The sequence below is a fragment of the Trematomus bernacchii genome, unplaced genomic scaffold, assembly GCF_902827165.1.
Source record: "Trematomus bernacchii unplaced genomic scaffold, fTreBer1.1, whole genome shotgun sequence".
NCBI classification, from domain to species: domain Eukaryota; kingdom Metazoa; phylum Chordata; class Actinopteri; order Perciformes; family Nototheniidae; genus Trematomus; species Trematomus bernacchii.
In genome coordinates, this window is record NW_022987828.1 from 573,011 (window position 1) to 596,152 (window position 23,142).

At 41.2% G+C, this 23,142-nt stretch overlaps 2 protein-coding genes across 3 annotated transcripts; both read right to left on the reverse strand.

The window, feature by feature from the left end:
- Positions 1-104: 104 nt before the first annotated feature.
- Positions 105-16,005, reverse strand: inpp5f (inositol polyphosphate-5-phosphatase F). Of its 2 annotated transcripts, none has more exons than XM_034152123.1 (20): positions 15,553-16,005; positions 13,870-13,950; positions 13,286-13,422; positions 11,725-11,853; positions 11,372-11,539; positions 11,233-11,289; positions 10,735-10,933; positions 9,970-10,149; positions 9,213-9,280; positions 8,824-8,948; positions 8,641-8,718; positions 8,339-8,459; positions 7,411-7,539; positions 5,851-5,968; positions 5,535-5,733; positions 5,375-5,446; positions 5,217-5,290; positions 4,897-5,025; positions 4,722-4,809; positions 105-3,739 (listed from the first exon to the last, which is right to left on the reverse strand). In XM_034152123.1, the coding sequence occupies exons 1-20, from the start codon at positions 15,647-15,649 to the stop codon at positions 2,593-2,595; spliced, it is 3,396 nt and encodes a 1,131-aa protein (XP_034008014.1). In that variant the 5' UTR covers positions 15,650-16,005; the 3' UTR covers positions 105-2,592. The 2 variants fall into 2 exon arrangements, with proteins under 2 accessions (XP_034008014.1, XP_034008013.1); XM_034152122.1 differs by having other exon boundaries at positions 11,372-11,557.
- A 796-nt stretch (positions 16,006-16,801) lies between these two features.
- bag3 (BCL2 associated athanogene 3) lies at positions 16,802-22,152 on the reverse strand. The gene is made up of 4 exons (XM_034152648.1): positions 21,955-22,152; positions 19,540-19,875; positions 19,092-19,442; positions 16,802-18,992 (listed from the first exon to the last, which is right to left on the reverse strand). Exons 1-4 carry the CDS (start codon positions 22,150-22,152, stop codon positions 18,015-18,017), a joined length of 1,863 nt encoding a protein of 620 aa, XP_034008539.1. The 3' UTR covers positions 16,802-18,014.
- Positions 22,153-23,142: the final 990 nt, after the last annotated feature.

Sequence of the window (23,142 nt, forward strand, 5' to 3'; positions counted from 1 at the left end):
AAAATAACCCTCATGCAACACTTATTAACACATATTTTTTATTCCAATGGAATATCTTCCTAAACAAATTGTATTTTGTTATCAAGTAACACACCCAAAGAGGATAAGAATAAATAGGATACTTTAATATACAATACAATCTCAGTACACCGTGGAAAACAATGACAACAGTCAGTTGGTAAAGAGGAAAGTAATGAGTACGGACATTCAGATGACATGGTACTAGTGCTAAAACAGTGCAAATCAAATGCTTTAAGACCTCTAGTCACATGTTTTTTTGTCATGGTCAGGGGTCCTATTAAGAGGGGAGGTCAACCACAGACAAAAAAATCAAGAGGTGGTTGCAAAGCACTTGGTGTAAAAACAAAACGGAAAGGAGAAAAATCTCACCCAGCAAATATAGGATCATATATAGAGCTATGCCATCTGTTGCATATAAAACCAGACACCAACACTGTTGCATTGTGGTCTATATCGGGAATGTTGAGGATTATTGTTCCTTTTAGCTAAACACAGCAAGTTTGGGACAGAAATACGTTTCTGCTCTGCTTGGGAACTGCTCCAATGTCCTGCAGTTCATATTAAAAAAAGAACAACACCTTCGAACCTCTGCAGTCAAACTTTGCATTCCACCCTAAAGCTTTGGCAGCACCACACTATCAGCAGGTCATAACTATATCATGTCACTGACCATAATTATAGTCAATCAAATATACAAGTATTTGCTGGTGAGCAAGCCGACTGAAGAAAACAGGCAAATATAACACAAAAATATGAAACGTGCGACCGTTTATCTTGGGATATTTCATCTTGAAGCAAATCTTAATATTATTGATCATAAATAGACACGGATAGACACAGCAGCGTGATGAGGTGGTGGAGGAGGACAGTAACATTTTCACTGAGTGACAGTGAAATGTAACGGGTGAAAGCTCTCTATTTGAGGTTAACGGAACGACATGTACAATATAACAATGTTTACGGCTTTATAGCATATAAATATAACTAGGACTCTATGCTCCCAAATACCAGCAGCATACACACTCCAACCCACTGCTTTACATGTCCAAAAACCCGCTCATTTCCATGGAGAACGATTGTGCCCGTGGATGAAATATCCCAAGACAAAGCTTGATGACAAAACCCTGAACATGATTTTGTTTTAATACAGTACGACAATGTAACATGTAAAGAATGGACTTTAAAAAAGGTAGATTTTGCCATAAATACCTGATATACATAATCCCACTTCAATTCCCTGTTAAGGCAAATAAGATTTCAGTTTAGGGAGTGCATAAAGCGTCAGTGTTTCGAATAATTGGATGGGTGCAATTGCATATATATCTACTATATGCTACTCCTGACATGCGACGTCAATGTACAACGCTGGCTGAGGACTCAAACAATCCCTCATAAAGTACAACCATTATCGGATCGATCAAAATCAATCTCCAACCAGCAGTTTTCTGGTTATTCAGGGTCAGTATGGACAGTGCTGGGCGTTCCTTTCAAAATATAATTCTCATACCTCTTTGAACACGTTAAGATGCCACCCTACCATCAATACTAAAACGCTTTAAAGGAAGGCTCTACTCAGGGAACAGATACGATACTCACTGTACATAACTACCAGGAAACTCTTACTAAGGTCTTGTGTAGTCATGATTTCTAGAAAGGTATATCCTCTAAGTTACACGTGACAACATTGATTTTACATAGGAGAACTACGTACAGTATGTCGTCTGGCTAGTTTCTGACAGCTATGCAAAGGAGCGTTAACACACAATTGTCCTTTGAGGAAAATCCCAAAAGATTTTTGGTCGGGTTCTACAACAACATGTTACAAATCGAAGGTTATTACGAGGTCTATATCACAAACGCCGATAAGTGACCTGCACATACAGGGTGACGTACAGTATAAGATAAAGTCAGATTGGTCTTTCAACGTACAGCTAATGTCAACCTGCCTCGTCAAAATCAGTTAGCCTTAACCTCACATGCAAGCACTGTGGGTATAATTACTTTAGTGTCATGTTTACATGCACAAAAATACTCTGCATACCACTTTGGACGTACGGTTTAAAATATCTTAAAAACGTGTTATTTATGTCTTAAGTTGAGCATGATAAGAATTTCCTTGCAATTTGATAGGAAAATTCACAAAAAATGTACTTAATCGGCAGCGCTATTTCTAGATTTATATAGTATTTGGATGTACATACACTTATTTATATCAAATGTTCTATAAAATTGGAACATGGGAATCATAACTCCTGACATTACGCATGTTGCGTGGCTAAAATGGATATGAGCTAACCGTCATTAGATCAAAAAACTAGACAAGACAATCAGTGCTCTCTTAAGAGTAAGTAATCCATAATTATGTGCATGTAAACATGGTCACTGCCATGTTAGGCCTCGGTTTATATTTCTAAATTCTGTACAATAGTCATCAACACAGGCAGGATTAACTAAAGGGCAAATTCAACAGCGCATTTCTTGGCCGAGTAGTGACGCTAAGTGCAAGCTTTTGTTACTGCTACCATACAGGAGGCTCCTACACGACTACAACATCCTGCTACAAGGAAAGCACTAGATCTGAATGATCCTGGTCTGGCACTGTGTAAACATTGCCTTCAGCTCGTTCTCTTGGGCTTCGTTGACAGTATCTGGCTCCGGGCTTTTCTGGACCTTCGCCACGGCAAAGTTGATGCCCTGGGTGAGTCCCGCCTGGGTGAGGCTGGCCACCTGGACCATGGAGCTCTTGATCTTGGCAAAGGGGGAGACTACTCGGCTGCCGTTGCTGTCTGCGGGTGAGGGGCAGAGGCTGCCCTCCATCTGGGAACACAGGCTCCTCTGAGAGCCTCCCGAGGCCGCGGAGCTGGGCTTCTGGACGGAGAGGAGGTTGGAGCTGGAGGTAGTGGAGTCGACGTCTAGCTTGGAGGGCCTTGGGAGCTGGGGCTCCTCCGGGGCCGGCTGTTCGGAGCTGGGCTGCTTCTCAGAGTCTGCTAGGGTCTTATTCTGCACAGGCACCGCGAGGACGGCAGCTGGTGGGACCTCTCCAAACACCTCCACAGGTTTGGTCTGTGCATCCTGGACAAACTGGTGGCAGTAGGCATCAATGGGAGTACCAAAGTCGATCAGAATGGCTTCTTCTGCCACCGAGGCGTCCCCTGGGGACTTGTCGTCGCTGTCTTGAGAGGGGCTCTCCTGCTTCCCGTCGCAGCCAGTGACCTTGATAACAGAGGGGACATTTAGCTCCACGCTGCCGATAGACTGCGAGCGGCTGCCCAGTCGGGGGTGCGATGCTACAATGCCGCAGCTGGGCAGAACATAGTCCACGTTTTCTAAAGAGCCAGAACACGGGAGCTCTGTGTCGGAATTATAGGAGTCAGAGTCGTCGGAGATTTCAGAGTGGCCGTCAGCCATGTCTTTCAGGGCTGCTGCGGGGTTGTTATCCGATGTCTCCAAGCTGCTGTCTGACTTCCACAGGTTGACATGCATAGTTGGCTTCAGGAAATTGACTTTTACATCGGGTTTAGAGAAGTTTCCCAGCCTCCCGAGGGGCTTGAAGGGGCCAATGTTTACGTTTGTCTTAGTCTGTTTGACTTTCTGGTTGAGGGAGGAGAATTTGTTGAGGAGGAAACTTTTGCCCTGAGCCAGACCAGAGCTGCCCGTCACCGGGTCAGCAGGTTTGCTCTGGATGCCCATTATATCTTCATGAGGTTTACTCTGCCGTCTGGAACACAGAAACATAACAAAGTAAGAGTTGTGCTTTGATGGCCAGCATGTGGGTCTTTTATAATCAGTCAATAATTAACTGTGTAGCTGAAAGAAAAACAGCTAGAACAAAAATGAAGCTATTGAAACCTAGTAAAACCACATTTTTGAATATTGGGCCAATACAGCATACAATCTTGTATTGTATCAGGCATTACATCTAGAGCCTTGGCTTCAAAATTGTAGTTATATTATTTTCAAACACATTAAGACATTTAGTAATGTTTGCATAGGTAACATTAAGCTGTCTGTAGCTCTTTCCTGCTGTAACGATGCAAATGTCCCCTCTGTGGGACTAATAAAGGTATTCTGATTCTGATTCTGACTACGGGGCTAAAAAACATGCTATTTTCCTTGTTTCCATTAAAGACAAACATTGTGTTTTTATGTGTTTGATGGAATGCATTTAAAGTCTATGTTGTTACTAATGAATGACATATCACAGACTGGAGAAATAAATCCCCCTAGTATTTAGTGAACACTAAATGCTCTATAATTAAGTTTCAGTGTCTATTTAATTAAAAGACCCCACATTTATAAAACAGTTATGTAAACAAACTGCTATGGGTAAACATTGTGAAAATGAAAGAATAATTGGCAGTCATGACCGGGACTGAAATAGGTTCAAATGTGTCCTATAAAAAAAAGGTAAGAAGAGGTTGTTGTTGCTTTTTTAAATCTCACCCTGCAAAACATGCATCAAAATGTATGTTGTTGGAAAATCTAACTGGAATTCTTTTAATTTCTTTGATCTTTTTCCTCATTGAAAAACGGTGATATTATGTTAAAAGCGTGATTTACAGAGTTAAATAGTTTTTGAATGATTCGGTCATTGTGATATTTTAATTAATTACATTTATATGACGCAGAAATGTTTGTCCTCGAAGAACATCATAGCAGACTTTTAAAAGTGCAGCACACGGTTGAAAATGAGTACTCGCCTCTCCAGCTTCTTTTCAACCACCAGCATGTCCAGCCCTGTGGTCCGTTTAGTTATGCGAAGCATCTCTGCTATGCATTGTAATGTGTCTGAAAACATGTCACAAAGTCAGTCTCAACCAGTATTTGCAATTTACAATCTAAAAAGTTTGCTTCTCTTTAAAAATGACATCCTACCTTTCCCATCATCCTCGGGGTTTCGTGTGGCTGCTCTCAGCGTGTGGAAGTATCCACTGGTCTCTTCGCTCCTGTAATGCAAACGCATGCAGCAGAACTTGGGCTTCCCAAACAGAGTAGGCTCTGGACCTGCAAAAAAAGAAAACACAACTTGTAACTTCATTTTTTATTGCATGAATTTCCTTGCGTGAATCATGAGCGGAGATACTGCTGAAAGGTTAGTGAGAAACTGTTAAGCACACTTTTGGGAAGTGTTGGGTGACTCAGAGAGAGAGTGAACACGAAGAACCTTCACTTCTGCTTTGAGTGTAACTTCTTACCGATTTCAATCTTTTCCAATCCCTCTAAATTGAGGCGCTGGTATTGGTTGACTTTATCTGCTTCTTCATCGTAGCTACAAGAAAAAAAATGCAAACATTTATTAATCTATAGGAATATCTGTAAGGAAACATTTTGGTGAATTTAATGTCAGACTTACTAAGCAATGTAATAGGCTTTGTCAGACAGAAGCAGCAGCACGTCAACGTCTTTGCTGTTTGCATCAACAAGGCTGGTGGGTAATGAGAAAACCGTGAAAACAGCCCTTCAGAAAATACTGAAAAACACATTATAAATAGACAGGGCAGCTAGCTACTAACCTCATGTCACAATTGATGAGGGCCCAGCCTCCGTGAAACTTCTCATCGTCAGGCAGCAGCAGCTGCATGTAGGTCTGCAGCAGGAGGCCGACCTGCTCCTGCGCTCCCCTCTGGCTCTCGATCTCCTTCTCTTCATGCTCCTTCTCTTTACTGAAGATGGAGTACAGGTCCTCCGTCACTGGCAGGCCCATCATTAGGTCTGCAGGGACAGCCAGAGGATTCAGAAGAGTCAAACCGGGCAGATTTTGGGACAACATGGATTCAAATATAGTTATATTATAATATATATTATATCATTTGTGTGTTTTTTTCATACCGATTACGGATTGTCTGTAAGCATCCCTGAAGCGGTTCAGATAGTAGCGGTTGGCTGAGTTCACGCCATCCTTCATCACACCAGCCAGTCTCCTTTCCCCCGTCCTGGTGAAGTCTCCCTGAAAACAGATCATACAGAGTCTGTTCAGTATGTATTCTGACTTGTCTTTGACTCGTCACCCTGTTTGAAAGGGGGGTTCTATCAGGTACTAGGTTGTTTAGTATTTTTTCTTCAAAGCCACCAGATTCCATTGAAAAAACTGTAATAAGCGCGTTCACACTTTCCCGTTTAGTTCCGTTAGTGCCTGGAATTTTGCGTTCACACCAGAAGAGAACTTAGTTCCGATAACTTTTACCCCCATTTTCAGTCCCTGCTAGAGAGGTGGTACTATCCTGGGGAGAAAAAAGTACCAATTTCAATTGGCTGGGCTAATTGCAAACCACGCCCCGTAAACTCTGAAAAGTTTTGTGAAGCCGCCATTGTATTTGCTGGCATTAGCATTATTAGCATTAGCATTAGCCCCGCGCACCAACGGAGAGAGACTAACTTATGGCAACACAAAAAAAAACATGGGAGCGGTGGAGTGATGAGGAGGTGTCGGCGTTCTGGCGATTTACTCGGAAGGCTTCAGTAGAAGCTGCTGGGAGTCCCAGCAGCTTCTACTGAAGCCAGTCCCCAACTCCGGGGACTTCCGGCCGGGGACTTCGGGTGGCAGTATACGCCGTGAAGTGGTTTGCGGCCTGCCAGTAAACCCAAAGCAGAAGAAGACGAAGTGACGTCAGCGGCTTCATTTGCGTAATCTTCCCTCAGGGAACTTATTCCCGTATGAACGCGATCTGTACTTAGTTCCATGGGGGCACTAAGTGCTGGGCACTAAGTGCTGGGCACTTAGCACTTAGTGCTGGGCACTAAGTGCTGGGCACTAAGTGCTACTAAGTGCTGGGCACTAAGTACGGCAAAGTACTTGGTGTGAAAGCGGCTAATGTTACCTCACAGATCAGGGGGGTTGCTGGTCTACTGATGCATTTATCTGTTTGTTTGTGTTATTTGGTGAATCCGTTTTAAACCTTAATGACTCCAAAATCACACAATAACATAAACTAATCATTCATGGCAGCATTAGACTAGCAACTCCTGGGTTCTGTGAGCTAAAATCACTGGTTTTATCAATAGGATTTGGTGGCTTTGAAGATAGCACAAATGGAAAATGAAGGCTTCAGGTCCTCAATGGAAAGGACTGTTAGAAGTTGAGGTGAAAATATTCTAAATAAGGGGTTTATAAGGTATAACATTGCTTTGCTTTCCTGTCAGCGCTCCTGTCTGTGTTAAAACATCCAAACTATCCTTATAAGTCCAAACAGCTCAGTCCATATTTGTGATTCTGATTTGTTTAATCTACTAAATTACAATATGCTCTGTTGATTTATGAGTCTTCTTTCAGAGAAAGCTTATCCCTCAATAGCTTAAACAATTCACTTAACTGACTTTGTCAAAAGATATCTCACTTCATTGCTGTTTCTTTAGGCAAATTGTATGTGTGTGCCAAGACAATGCTGTTACCTTGAGCGCTGCTGTGCCTGCGTACTGTCTGCTGATAGTGTCTCCGTTATTGGCCCACATGATCTGATAAATCTTGTAGCATTTGAGAGGCAGAGGCTGCTCCGGAGGCATCACACCCAGTTTCTTCAGCTGCAGGAGGATGAGACACATTAGGGATGCTGTCAGTTTGAGCACATGGTGACGCCTCCATTTCAGCTAACACTGCACCAGCAAGGGGAAATGTCAGCCTATATTTAGCTACATATTAAATAGATCAATTTACACTTGTGTCTTCCCATTAAATGTAATCTGAGATGAATATGGTGCAGTTGCTGGAATTCTAGAAAGCTAAAACTGATTATGGGTGTACAAACTATGCTTGTGTCGATGTGCACTAGGGATCTGTTCCGCTATCTTGCTGTACAAGCATCCAAGATCTGCCATCAGTGTGTCTGATCTGATGAGCAAATATATGCAGATGTCAGTAATCTGATCTACAAACAACGAGTAAAAGGCCAACAAACAAACAGATAAGGACTCATGCTGCCAAGTCAGTCTGCTGAATCAGGCTGGTGAAGTGCTTTGTAGTCCCAGTTTTAGACAATAGATGTTGATTGTTCTATATTATTATTGTTTAAAAATGCATAATATTCAACAGAGTTAAATGTGTAGTTACTCTGAAAACAATAGTAAGAAATGAAATAATATATTTAAAAATAATATGTAATTATTGCCATTCTTTACATTCTTCACGGGTTCCCGGGAGTATATGGGCAATGACTTGGAGCATTTACATTGAATCCGCTTGGAACACGCTTTATAAAGAACACTGCAAGTTTCAGTCTTCAAGTAAAGTATAATAGTACATTATATTTAATAAGCAGCACCTTCAAGCTATAACAGAAGCTATAAATATAGGGTTTTTTTGCCAGACAAGGATAATTCTGACCTGTTGTTCCATAACGGCCCGAGCGAAAGCAGCCTGCACCACGTTGGTCCTGTCCAGGCAGTCCATACAGTTGACTCTAAAGATGCCCTCCTGCTGACAGATGACTCCGGCCTGATCCACCCTGATGGAGGAAGATACATTTATAACAGGATGCAATCATAAAGTTACAATCTTTAACCAAATATTAGCAGCCTATTATAGTTCTCTTACAAAACAAATCAATAGAGAAAGAGAAAGATAAGCAAGAGTTCATGATATCAGCATTACTCTGAAAATTACAAGAACACTGACAAAACACTTACCAGGCCCACTTCATGTCTGTGATGATATCAGAGATCGCATCGGTCAGTACTTGCACATTTTCAAACTTCATACCTCGGCTGAAACACAGGATATAAAAAGAATAAAGGGGAAGTAAATACAATGTGGTTTTAAAAAGGACAACTACACTCACGTTATACTGCTGAGGGAAGCGTTTCTCTTACCAGTGCTCGTGAAAGTCAAACGAAACATATGTGAGGTTCGGGTTGTTGTAAAGCAGGACTTGCTTCAGAAATGAGTCGCCGATTATCTTCTCCCGTCCACCTTGATCCACCAAGTTAATGATGACCTGAAGAAGATGATAAAGAATGTGGTCATTCAGCCCTGTGTAAGCGAACAATGAGATGCTGAACCTTTAAGGAAGGTTCAGCAGAACAATTTTGTTCGGTATGCTGGACATGAAGCACATAGTATCTCATATCTGAAAGAGTAACATTGCCGATACATTTTTAAAAAGGCATCTCTCACACAAGACTGATGCATCCTAGTAGTCAACAAATATGTTATGCACATACCCAAGCACACACACTCTGGCAAAGCAAAGCAAACCCACCTGCTTCTTGTAGAGTTTAAGCTGTTCGTCAAAGTGAGAAGCAAAGTAGGACATGGTCTCCTTCTCTCCTGAAAAATCAAACAAAAAATGCATACAAATCATTTCAACGTTACTGAATCTGACTGAAACATAAACTGATCTAGTTTGCAAACGTTTGCATTATTTTAACTTAGGAGAAAGAACCACTGTTTTCTCCAAATCGCAGCCGAAAAATTATTTCACAGACAAGAAAAAGAAAAAACGGATGACTGACAAGATAATTATATTTGTTCATTTGTAAGACATAGCTCGAATATACTAGAGGTGTTAAATCCCAAAGAGAACTCTGGTACTGAATAGGGCACGACAACAGTAGACAAATATGCAAGAACAGTGTTGAATAAACAGACTCAGTGTCGCATTTCTGCTGCTTTCAGTTTTCTGCTACACAAAACACATTTATTTTTTAATTAAAAACATAAATGGAAATCATTTCCAACATTCTATTATTCAACAAATTGAACAATAAAATAATCACATCAATAGTGTGATAATGTTTGCAATGTGTTTTTTTATTTACCTAACTTAAGTGCAATATAGAAAATATTGTGATGACTTTGAATAAAATATATAAATTGTGCAGCCCTAGTAAGGATTCAAATGTCTTCTTATAAAGGTACAACTATAAATAATGTTTTCAAAAAGCTTACATATTACACAAAGCACCTGAGACACACTCTCTATAGAACTGTAATCAAGATAAAGTAGTTCTGCTGACCTTTCTCTAAGCGGGGCCGGGGATTGTAGCGGTACCCCGCCTGGCTCCAGAAGACGGGCACGGAGCCACGACTCTGCACAAAGGACAGAGTGTGGCTGTGCACGTGGATCAGCTGCTCCGTCTCCACATAGTTAGCCACATGGCCATCGGTATCCACTCCTCTGCGCTTGTACCGCATCCCTTTGGGCAAGAAGAATGCATGAACACTGGTCAGAATATTTATAACACAGATTACGCATCACTTGACAAGAATCATTCTTGTGAAAGAAACTCTAAATAGATGTGGGAACAATCAATCCTAATGACTTGACACAAGCCATATATTTGGGGTGAATCACAGTTCACGCATGAGCTTCCTCGTCTAGTTGCCAGCTCATATTGTGAACCAGGAAATGCTGAGTACCCCGAAGTTTTATGTTAGAAATGATTACAGTAGGTCCTCAGCACTTAGAAACTGCCGGATGCTAACCTGTATATGTTAGACAATTTGCACAATTAGCATAAAGTGGGTTAATAAGCATTAAATCGCGTTATAGCCTATGCAGATAATAGTTAAAAAAATGCATTTGCCGATTTTGACAATTTTGGAGTGTTTTGGGGGTTATGAGGATGCTGAATCAATTTCTTAAATTTTAAGGATCCAAATTGGGAGTTTTAACTGGAAAGTGACCATACTTGCATAAAACATGGGGTCCTCAACATTTCTGTGTTCAGAATGCTGGCAACTAGACTAGTAGGTCGAGCAATCAGAAACTGTAGCTCTACCTGCGCGGTGACGGCTGCGTCTGGAGATAAGACCCACGGTGAAGCGGGGATGGATGTCATCGACACAGGTGATATCCTGAGGTGGCGTCTCAGGGCTGCTCCTCTCCTCATCAGAGGTCTCATTGTAGTTCACCACCAGTTCCTCCACCTGTACGAAGCCCTGGATGATTGGAATCACCCAAAAGTCCACCTCTGGCACCTGGAAAACGCAAAAGTGAAAAGCAACATCAGGACAAGATAAAAATGCTGTTTGAGAGTTTGGTAAGGAAGCACTTTGCATGCCACGTATATTTGAATATTACATCTGTGTATTTTGCATAACTGTTAGCACTTCTATTCACAGAGTATTTTCATACTCTTCCGATAAAGCTCTGGTAAATATACAACTGCAACACTAACACAGCAGGACTAGCTATGCTCTTTTTTTGTTTGAAATCTAACATGGGAGAAACAAACAACAACTGTGACACAATACTTCTCTATGGAGGAATCATTTACCTTGAGGTCAATAATGTCTTGGATCATGTGTTTATTCCAGAAGAAACGGTCATCCACCTTTCGCAAAGAAAGAATACAACTGTCAATCAGATGTAACAGTTTTGGAGGTATGCATATGAGCTGCAAGACGTGTCCACACCTGTTTCCATAGGGGTAGGCTGGACTTCTCTGAGTCTCCCTGACGCTGCACGGTGTTCGTCAGGTCGTAGGTCTCGCTGTAGTAGAAGGAGTCAGAGTCCATGAATACCTTGTAGAGCTCATCCAGCAGCCGCCTCTCCAGACGTTCCTTCTCTTTGTTTTCCTTGACCTGGAAGGCAGGGGCATACTGGATTGGGTGTGTGGATAGAAAAGAGCGGTAAGTTGAAAAACCAAAGAAAGCAAAACCCCAAGAGAAATTCAAGGCCATCAAAAGCATGAAATATTGAGAAAGTAGTGTGTAGGCTTGAGGATAATGGAATACATTTGTACTTAAGTGTACAACAATATAAATACCTTTTTCTTGATGGGCACAGCCACATTCGATTTGATTTGGCTGAAGGTTTTCATCAAGAACTTTGAGTCATCGGGAGACGGGGCCAGCTTCTCTGGTTTGTCGATTCCAAAGTGATGTTTCTTGCAAAGCTAAAAAAGAGGATACTCCATCAAATGTATGCAATTAAATACAGATATCAGGGATATTACGAAAGATAAAGTCAATCTGGTGAGGTTGTTATCATTTAAAACCACCTTTGAACAACAAATAAACATTTCAACAAACATCCAAAAGAAACAGTATTCTATATTTCTATTTCTCCTGAACCAGGGGTCGGCAACCAGCGGCTCTCGAGCCACATGCAGCTCTCTAAGCCCTCTACTCTGGCTCCCTTGAGCTTAGACAAAAATAAGAAGGAAATAAAATAAAAATATTTGTAGGACTATTTATATTTTGTTGCACGGTTGAAATTGTTTCGTATCTTGTATTTTGAGGTGATACTGTGACACATAAAAAAATGGTTTTAATTAGGTCAACTAAAATTACGCCACATCCTGCTACGGTCTCGCACCAGCGCCTTTCCTTGCAGGCGAATAACCTGACCCCCGGCTCGATGAGCGAACTATGGATAAATCAAAGAAAAGAAAAGTATCGGAGGAACACAGAGGGTTTAATTCTGCGTGGTTAGAGTTATTTGCTTTCACAGCAAACGATGCTGGCTTACCGGTATGTTTGATATGTGGAGAGAAGCCGTCAAAGCTGCTGCAGCCTTTACATATTGGAGGAACAACACGGAAGAGGAAGACAGCTGACGCTCTTCAGTCATAATTCAATCAGTAAACTCTTTTTAGGGTGCAGCTATATATATTTTTGTATTCTCCTTATAAGAGTTCTTTGTTTGTTATTAGAGGTAAACAGTTTTCTATAACGTAATAAATAATAAATGCAAAATAACTGTAGTTTTTGTCTATGATGTAACAATATATACAACTTTATAAGCTATCAAGCTATCAAATATGTTTTGCGGCTCCAGACAAAAAAAAATTGGTGGAAAAGGGGGCAAAATGGCTCTTTTGGTCAAAAAGGTTGCAGACCCCTGGCCTAAGCCAACACAGTAAACAATCTAAAAGCTACTTGAGCTATAGTATTTCTAGGCAAAACAGGGAGGACATTACAGGACGGGGCCTAAAAGCCTATCCGGGAACAATCATCCTTCTCCGTATTTACTCACTTGAAAATAATTCTCTGTCTCACCATCCATGAAGTTTCCCTGAAAGACTGACATCTTAGTCATATTCCACTTTCTTTGAGCTCTATTGCAGTGATTTTATGTCTGGGATTTTATTTTTTACTCTGAATGTGTGGGTGAAAATAAAAAAAACTACAACTAACATCAGAGATGAATCATACGGTGATGCATACAGGGTATTTTGGGATATTTTGGATATGAAATAATGAAATGCAATTCAGTCATCTCACAAGCACCATTTAAGTGATTGCCAAAAGGGCTGAGTGCAATAATTAGAGCACAAGTACATGGACACTGATTCTCTTGTCTCATTACGGTGTTGGTGTACACACCTCCAGCTCCAGCTCCTGGGGCTCTTCATCAGACAGAGGAATGACTGCTATCTTTGTGATCTTGTAGACTTTGTGGTTGCCTGGCAGGGTGCCCACCAGGGCTTTCTGGCGGATTAATACGAGACCAAGAGGAAGGTCTGCCAACATGAGAGAAAAAAGAAGGGGGAGTTGCGTCAGGGGTGCAGAATTCCTCACATTTTGAGGTGTGAAAAAAGCAGCTGAACACCAGCAATTAGCTGCAGATTTTGTAATATGGACCCGTGGTAAATAAATATTCAAACCATGTTCATCCATTTCAATAACATTGATTATATATTTTCTTGTGAAGGGTATAATGTTTAATGTTCTGAGGCAGACAGAGGCCATACAAAATCTGAAGTGGAATCATTACCATGACATCTTCAGAAGTACACACATTTCAAAATACTTTAACATGTTTTTTTCACACCTTCTCTTGTGAGGAAGATAAGATCTAAGACTGAATGATTTGGCAACCCAAGCATCCTCTGCGCACAGATGGGAAATACGGGTGAAAAAGCAGATAAAGGTGAAATGGTCAAATGTTTTTTTCACTCTCCACTTACCTGTGTGAAGCTGTATCTTTCCAATGACACCTTCTACCAAACCCAAACAGACTGGATTCCAGGCTAACAACAGGTCGGTTGCTGAAACAGAAAAATGAAAATTAAACAGATCAGTGGTGTAGCAAAGCCAGCTCAGCAAAATATGCTTCAGACCGGATAGGCAGCCAGGTTAAATAATTATACAAACAAGAACAGGGCAATGTAGGCCACTTAGTTTATTGGAGTCTCAAGTTATTTTAAGATTAAAGCAGCACATTTTCTTTCACAAACAGCTCACACTAACCAAACAGAAGGTGCCTAGAAAGAGTTGAGGTTAGGCGACTTCCTGTTATAATGCAAGCATGTATTTTAACCACTCAAAAAAGTTAAAGACTTGTTCTTCAATTGCAGCTGGGGTGAATGCTGTAATAGATAGATAGTGGAATCTTACTTAATCTGTATGAATCATGTAGGTCTGTTATTCTTTATGTTTTTTGTATATCTCCATTTTGTCTCCACAAACTTAGTGACCAGAAGGAGAACCTGGAATGCCTAGCATTGGTGACGGATTAAACATAAATAGTGGAGAAAATGGGAAAAGTATGAGAGGTGTGGCTACGGGTGGAGATCATGAACTGTAGGCAGCGTCAGACAATGACTCTTCCTGTTCCACCATTCAGAAACATTCATGTACAGAGGAACTGCCTGTGAAAGCCACTGGAAGACATAATATAAGAATGATACCACAACTTCATCCTGTGCTTGGGAGTGGAGTGGAAACCCAGTGAGGAGTGGAAACCCTTTTTCCAATTAAATAATGAAACAGTGGTGCAACTAAAAACCTGTTCAGGATGGCTGCACAGCCATACCACTTCCACGACACACAGGATAACAGGCACTGCCTTCTGGTGACTAATGAAACTTCTCTTTTAGTTCAGCAGTTCTTTCAACAGTTCCCACAGTCTTTCATTCAAAAAGGAAATCATGACAAATTCTTTATGAAAGTTGTGAGCCACAGCATCAGTAATCTGTTACGCACTATTGTGTAATGCCAGGAGCTGCTTCACACACTTAACATGCCTGTACCTGTATAGTTTGCACTACTTGAAACATTATAATGATATTATAGTTTTCTGATAATACACCAGATTAGAATAGTACATTGGTTAAGCTATCATGAATCAAGTATATCATATGAAAGCTCAAATTAGGTTATCTTGCCCTCCTTACAGCCCTGTACTATGTCTGTTTGGTCAGGAGAAGAATTGAAGATAAGGAGCAGAGCAATAACTTTGAAATCTGTTTGGGGTGTTGCCACTCCGGGAATGAAAGCTTAGACGATGGTTTCAAGACTTAGAAACGGCGCATATCTATCTTATCTTTGAAAAAAATCGAATTGTTATGTTTGACGCAGCTGGATAAATGAGACCAATTTAATGATAACGTTTATATCAGAGATTAGCGAGTGCCAATAACGATTAGGAGATGAGACTAACCCAATGAGATGTTTGAGACTCACTTATCATAGGCTATAGGATAAGAAGTATATGACATTACTTTACTCTAATATTCATAAAGTGGAGTGTTAGTGTCAAGTGAAAAATAGATCGTTGATCTCAATGGGATTTTTTAACCTGGTTAAATAAAGGCTACAAACAAGGTAAATGGCCGGCTGCGGTACAGAAAGCTGTCATCAGTACGTACCAGGTCTGACCGTCATGGTCCCGTCTTTTCGGCTGCACCACAGAGCACGGTCCCCGCTCTGGAGAATGTAGTCGTCTTTGGCTTGGAACAGCTCCATTTTGTCCCTTTATGTGCCACAAACACAGATAACTAGCTGTCTTCGCAGCCAGGTACTGGTAATAATGAACTTCCACGTCCTGGAGGTTGACTGTAGCTAGCCAGAGAGCGACTGGCTAGCCACGGTTAGCTCGTCCCCCTCAGGCTGGTGAGCTACGGGAGCTAGCCACCTAGCGAGCTAGCGGCAGCAGCTGGATGCTTATCGAATGTGTTTATTTCACTTCTAAGCATAATGCTAATAAAATTCCCTTTCCACTTTGGAAGCAGCCCTTCCCGCTGTCATGCTGGGGAGAGTAAAAGCAAAGACACATCAATGAGTGAGGTGTCCCAGCTGCTGTGTGCAGTTCAAGACGTAACCGACAGTTTCCTGCTCTAAACAATAACACGTGATCTGTCCCGTCATCACAAGGGCACAGGTACAGTAGTCCTACATACAAAAATAAAAAGATTTTAATATACTAAACTATTACATAATTTAAATGAATGCAGTAATTGTTAATTATATGTTGTACTCATTATATGATGTTATATCTTGAAAACACAATTATGTTGATAATTGGACTCCTCATTCTGATGAAAGTGAAAATAAGAATGTAACTTTTGATTGGCTTTATTTGTCTTTTAATTAAAAATAAATGTGATATAACTAGGAATGTAGCTCTTTCCCGGCATTTGCCTTCATTTGTCTTCAAGTAAAAAAATGTTGATACTTTTTGTCAGAGATAGCAAAACATCACAGCTTCAGCCCCTTTTTTTTAGAGACAGCGGCTTATCCCAGTTGAATCTAGAAAAAAGGGGGGATTAAGTGCAAAACAATCATAAAAAAAAGGAATTATGTGCCTATTTTGATGTTACATAAAAGCACAAAACATACCAGACATTTTAGCTGTCCACACCCGATTAGGAATAAGGCGGCAAAAATGTTCTGTTATGACTCAGCTGGGCTCTGAGGGAAAAGGAAAGGAGCAGCTGATCTCAGACAGAGACATTAATCTTACTATTGAAAACTAAGCCAGACATAAAACAGCTGAATGCTGTTTCAGGACACGTCTTTAAATCCAAAGGTGTAGCACAACAATACCATTTAAATAATGGATTATTTAGCCAGTGAGTAATGTTGCAGAATCTGTGGGAACCCAAATATTAGTCAAAATCCTTGTCAAATAAATTTTATTTTCAAACATACCAACGTGATTTGCTTTCAACAATGCATCAGTCTGCTATTCATAAACAGTGAATAACAAACACTATACCACAATCTATCATTTTGTAAGGGTGGGTTCGGCAGAGACCCTACCTTACAGATGGCTTATGATTATCAAAGTGACAAATTAGGACACAACTGATTAGTGAGATCTTAAGAATATTTTTGAACCTTTTTAATATTACAGATTGGAATTTCCTTGCTTCATCTTTTTAAGAACCGGGCACTTTCTCACAGTTGACATTTTGAAGGATTGTGTCAGCGTTATTACAGATTGTGGCTGTGGTGGTTATACATTCTGACAATCTTAAACTATGATTCCTCATTAGCACCAGGTGCTGATTGTCCGACATCTCGAGTAAGGTCCACATCTGACCTCAATTTGTCATTACACATTCATAAATGTACCAAAATACTATATAAGGATATACATACTGATATCTTTTTTGAAATAACAAGTAAACCAATGCACATACAAACACTCAAACAAATCAATCAAAAAATGTAACTTGTATATTTCAAATGAAGTGCCCATGATCTTTCAGCATGATACATTTCAATGATGGCAAAGTGCAAAGACGGCAAAATCAGTAATGTGCCAAAAAGCAGCATCTAATAAACATATTCACTGTGCTCTGTGACAAAGCAGCTCCAACACGACCATGTGGCTATAAAGGGGGAAAATGCTTTTCTCTGTTGACTGAACTCTGCTTTAAAGCCCAATGTTTGCACTTGTGTACTAACCGATTTTCTGACTGGATTAAGAAAAGCTGCATACAATATATGATCAAGACAAAAGGCAGCCACACATAACACTTCTTAAGAAAATACTTAAACTCTTCTTCCATTTATTGATAAAGGCCTCTTATTTCAACTTCAATTTGACTAGAAATTGTTGACAACACCTTGATCATGACAGCTGTCTTATTATGAAGACGTTGGCACAACATAGAAGGCAACAACATTGGCTTGAAAACATGATTGCACTGAGCTACCATCAATTATGTGCTGAATGGCAGGAAATACCAACACTGTTAATCAATGCATGCAACTTCCACAAATGCTGTAAGAAGAGGAGTAGAGATAGCCGAAACAGACTTGTTCACTATCAAATATACAGCAGGTCATCCTGCTCTCCTCTTCAGTGTGAAGTGTGAAGTCATTATGAGATCTCCTTTGCCAGCTCTACATTCTCCTTGGAGATCATTCTGGGCTCTCCTTTCTGCATCTGGTTGTCTCCCTCCATCGCCATTTCCCTAGATGGCCGCTCCTCCAGCTGCTCCAGTGCTTCCAGTATGTTCTGAACACGCCGGACTCCATCCCGCCTCACCTGCCGTATGTCTACACGACCTTCTGGGTCAACAGAGTCCAGTGCTAAGAGCTCTTTGGTCAGCATCTCCTCCAGTAACAAGTATTTCTTACCATTCTTCTTTCCCTCAAAACATTTCACATCCTGCTCCAGTTTAGCAACCCTTGCAACAATCTGCTGTACTTTAGCCAAGCCTGGATGCACTGGGCTCTGAGCAGCATGTTCAGCCTCAACCTTCACAGGTGGGACCTCTGGGGGAACAACTGTTGTGTCCTCAGCCTCGGGTTTGGGAGGTATTTGTACTGTGATATCTGCAGTATGTTGTTGTGGTTGCTCCACTTTCTGCGGCTGCTGGAACTGTTGCTGCGGCTGCTGGAACTGTTGCTGCGGCTGCGGGAACTGTTGCTGCGGCTGCTGGAACTGTTGCTGCGGCTGCGGGAACTGTTGCTGCGGCTGCGGGAACTGTTGCTGCGGCTGCCGGAACTGTTGCTGCGGCTGCTGGAACTGTTCAGGATACTGAGGCTGTGGGGATTGAGGTTGTGCCTGCTGATACTGCTGAGGTTGCTGAAACTGCTGAGGTTGCTGAAACGGTTGAGGTTGCAGAGATGGAGGCTGTTGGAACTGTTGAGGTTGCGGGGGTGGAGGCTGTTGGAACTTTTGAGGTTGCGGAGGTGGAGGCTGTTGGAACTGTTGAGGTTGTTGAGGCTTTTGGAAGTCAACTTCTGTGTGCGGTGGGTGGGGGAGCTGCGTGTTCTCGGGTTTCTGCTGAGTGGTGTGTTGTTCCTGCTCCATTTTCTGGGGCGGGTCTCTAGTGAGGACATGCTGCTGAGCCTTAGAAGTTTAAAAAGATGACATCACAATTTAGGTCAACACATACTGACGTTAAAATCAAGATAGATTCCAGTGTAAACACACAAAAATAATAATTACCTGCGGTCTCTCTCCCATCACCTGTGTTATAATAGGTGACTGGCATCTAATATGAGGTTGGAGGTGAATAGAAGTAGCATCTCGATGTTGAGGATTCAGGATCGGAGAAGCTCTCTCCCGGGGAGGCTGCATTGCCGCAGAGTACCCGGGCCATTCGTCGGTCTGATGGCGATGGAGGGGCTGGTGGTGCTCTGGGTAGGGGATGCGCTGAGAGTAGACGGAGGGATTTAACTGAGCCTGTGTTGGTGTTTGACTTCCTCCACCCTCATGGATCACACGGATGGGGATGTAACCTGCTTGAAAACCAGTGCTGCTGGGGCGTGAGGGTTGGTGATGTGGGGCAGTGTAAACCTTAAGAATATTGGGAATTTAAATAAAAATTCAGTATTTGCTGATTTATTTTACACAAAAAAAATATGGTTTTGCAGCATGTGTACTCAAATCCTACCTCTGCTGTTTGTGAAACAGGCGAGCTGGCCTTTCCAGGCTCAGGGGAGCAGCTATCTGTAGATCCATGTAGGGGTGATCTGGGCCTGCAGTGGAGCCCCGGCGTCGGGGAAGGTGTCCGCCCGTCCGACCGGATATTCTGTGCAATAGTTGGCTGGATGTAGGAATAACATGGATGCTGCTGCTGCTTCAGTTCTGCGCCGTCATGGAAGACAGGGATAGGGACGTAACCTGGGCGCAAAATGGGGTGCTTCATCTCCCTCACAAAGGTTTTCTGAGTCTCCTGAGGGCTGGGTTCTGGTGGTATGTTGGGACCATTTGATGACACTTCCCTGACCTGAAATTGAGCCAATAGAATATGGATTTAATTGCTAGTTATTATATATTTATAATATCAAGAATGAATTTATTTTAAATAACATGATAGAGCAATAAGGAAAGCCACTAAATAAGACATGCTTAGATTAAACATATGAAATAATTTAACCACAAAAAAAGTTTAGAAATCACCACTGTAAACAATACGTACTTGGTTGACATTATAATCCCTTAATCAAAGGCAATAGCTCTCAAATATGTTAGAAGATGATTTTCTTATTTTAAGCAATAAAAAGTAATACAAACTATTCAAACTAACAAAACGCAAGATTATTTTTTGTTTAACCAAGCAATCTTTGCTTAATGTTGAGGAAAATAAGTAACATACATTTCCTCTATGTATCCTTTACAAATGAACCTTCATAAATTCAACATTACTATCTAAATATGTCCAGCTAAACAAACATGTACAGACATGTTAATACAAACAACGTAAGTATTTTTAATAGGAAAGTTCTCTCAGTCCTGAGATAACTGCAGAGGTTATAGGTTCAAATGTGAAACTTCCACAGGGGGATGCTAAATGTATCACCTCTTTGAGTATTTCATAAATGAAATAAACTTCTGATTAACATGGAATAAGGTTCATTCCCAGTCAGAAAATCTGTGTTTCTGTGTGATATTTTGCTCCACAACCACAGTGATATCTTTCACCTGGCACACAATATTTTGGCACACCCTCTAAACTAACATGTTATTAGTTCATCATAATTATGTCATACACAGAGCGGGAACTGTTTTTCTACACTGTTTGACCACTTTCCCCTATAAAAGAGTCAAATAATTGAATTGTGTTTACATAATATTATGCTGAAAAACGTTTTTTTTCCCCATTTGGCAAACTTCTTCGACTAGCAGCTGTTCTAGTCTAATCATATAAAAAAGAACATACATCTGAGAATACATGTGTATGCATGCACAACTAATAATCACACTGAAAGTGACTCCTTATTGGGGGACCTACTAATGAAACAATTGTAAAAACAGGAAATCAATCACAGCATTATATCTCAATTATTAGGAAATAATTATACTATCCATACTTGCCAGGATTTCAAACAATTAAAATTAACAGGAAAACATTTAATTTTCACCCAAAAAAACTATTTTTGAATTGTTTTCATAGTGTACCAAGTAACATGACACCTGCTAATGACAGCCATGGAGCAACAGGTCTGCTTCAGAGCTTCAGCACTCTGTCAATGTTATATCCAAAAAAATGTGTAATGATCTACTCACTAACTCCAAGTAATGAAGCCTACATAACAGAAAACTGCATTTATATGTAATCCAGTAGCATTTTCGCTCGAAAATAAAGTTATGAAGTAGCTGTTAACGACCCTTTGCCCTCTGCCATTTCTGTATGGGACACTTCACACTGCCAGCACCGTTGCACCAATTTTATCCCCTGACAGCTGTGTCTTTCCAGCAGATTCTTTGGGACACTAACTTTGGACAACGGTGTCTGTCTGTGAGACGAAAGATTAACAACTGGCAGCCTGCGAAGTTAACTTCAGCCAACTGGGGTTTCTCCGTAGACCTGTATGTTTTCACAACATGTAATAAATCCAGCAGAACATGATATGCGGGCAGCGTCTATCATTATACTCCAAACAGGCCAAAGTAAACGGGACCAGCCTCAATCCTTGTAAGGCAAAAAGTTTAATTTGAGCTGGACGTCGCTGTGTTTTTCACCATGAAAGAAGCGACATTGAAATACCGAAAGCTCATCATAGGTAGTCTACTACATACTGCATGGTGAGTCATCGAGTAATAATAGAGTTAGATCATGACACTGGAACATAACGGGGTTGATCACCCGTTATAATAGGCGGCTGAGCTGTCTGTGAGGGGGAGGTGACGGTTCCCAACAAGGCCTACCGTCAACAAGATTAATGCACAACAGTGATGTAGCACGTCTTTAACAGCATACCAATTCATAACACCTGCTAGAACCAACGAAGCTCGACGGAGAAATAAAGAGTTGTACCGCCGCTAGCCGCTAACACTAACAAACTTTATCACGCCGCTCCGTTACCTTCTTCGTGTCGTGTCGCGGGTCATTCCAGGTGGTCGTGCGGTTATGGTGATCCACAAAGAAGGGCCATCCAGTCTGAGGGTCAATTTTGACTTCCCAGCCGAGAGGGAGAGGGTCGCTGTCATTGTTGGCCATTGTCAGTGTCGGTGACTGTGTCTTCATGCCGTTCATATTGCTGGCTGTCGAGTACTGAAACATGTTATGCAGGCGACGGACGCTTTAAAGATTCCTTGAAGTGACGTGGAAAAGTGGGCTGGAAGTTTCTCGAAATAGCCGGGTTAATGTCGGGGGCGGACAGCGCTGGAGACTGTGGCATGGGTTCCCAAAGCTGTCATGTCGCAAACCCCCTAACATAGGCTCGTATTAAACCTCTGTTGTGCATTTAATTTCCCAGAAAGCCGCAGGATTTTCACTGCAGCTGTGTAGAAAGTGCTCTCTTCATATAACGGTCATATTCTCTCCATTTGGAGGGGAAACCATGAGTGGTGTAAAGTATCTACTCAAGTACTGTAATTAAGTACAATTTGAGGGACTTGTACTTTACTTGAGGATTTACCTTTTTTGCTACTTCTACCCCACTACAAATCAGAGGTTAATCGTGTACTTTTACTTCACTTCAATTATTTAATACTTTTTTTCGTTTTGAATTAATTATTTGAAATATAATCAACACTTAAATAAGACTTTAGTTACACCTGCAAATTCACAAGATACCCTGCAGTATACAAAGTCTTTAAAACTAGCTGCACCTTTGCTTTGATAACACTTAAACAAATCAATAATTATATTAAATGATATTATAATATATATTATTCTGAAAAGGGCCAATCTGCATTCTGAATACTTTTACTTTTGGTAGGCCTACTTTCTAATATGTTGATGCTAACACACTGTTACTTGAGTAACATTTTGATTGCAGGACTTTTACTTAGTATTCCTACATTCTGGTACTTCTACTTTTACTTTAGTGCAAGTTCTGAGTACTCCTTCCCCCTCTGGAAACCATCACCATACACCTTTGAACACCCAAACATGGACCCCTGTGCGTCCCCAAACCCCCACTTGAGAACAACTTTCTGTGTAGGGAATCCCGAGATTTTTCATAACAACAGGCACACATGATACATCCTGTCCAAGGGAACTCTGAATTTGTTATGCAATAGTTAACTGTGGTGTGTGACAGTGTGG

Excerpts from the sequence above, each read along its gene's own strand:
- bag3 (XM_034152648.1), bottom strand. The coding sequence starts at position 22,152 with ATGTTTCAGTACTCGACAGCCAGCAATATGAACGGCATGAAGACACAG. Across the intron at positions 19,876-21,954 it reads CGCGACACGACACGAAGAAG|GTCAGGGAAGTGTCATCAAA; the intron begins GTAACGGAGCGG and ends GCTCAATTTCAG. Across the intron at positions 18,993-19,091 it reads TGATGGGAGAGAGACCGCAG|GCTCAGCAGCATGTCCTCAC; the intron begins GTAATTATTATT and ends TAAACTTCTAAG.
- inpp5f (XM_034152122.1), bottom strand. The coding sequence starts at position 15,649 with ATGGAGCTGTTCCAAGCCAAAGACGACTACATTCTCCAGAGCGGGGAC. Across the intron at positions 13,951-15,552 it reads GACCATGACGGTCAGACCTG|CAACCGACCTGTTGTTAGCC; the intron begins GTACGTACTGAT and ends TTTCTGTTTCAG. Across the intron at positions 8,460-8,640 it reads ACAGACATGAAGTGGGCCTG|GGTGGATCAGGCCGGAGTCA; the intron begins GTAAGTGTTTTG and ends TTCCTCCATCAG.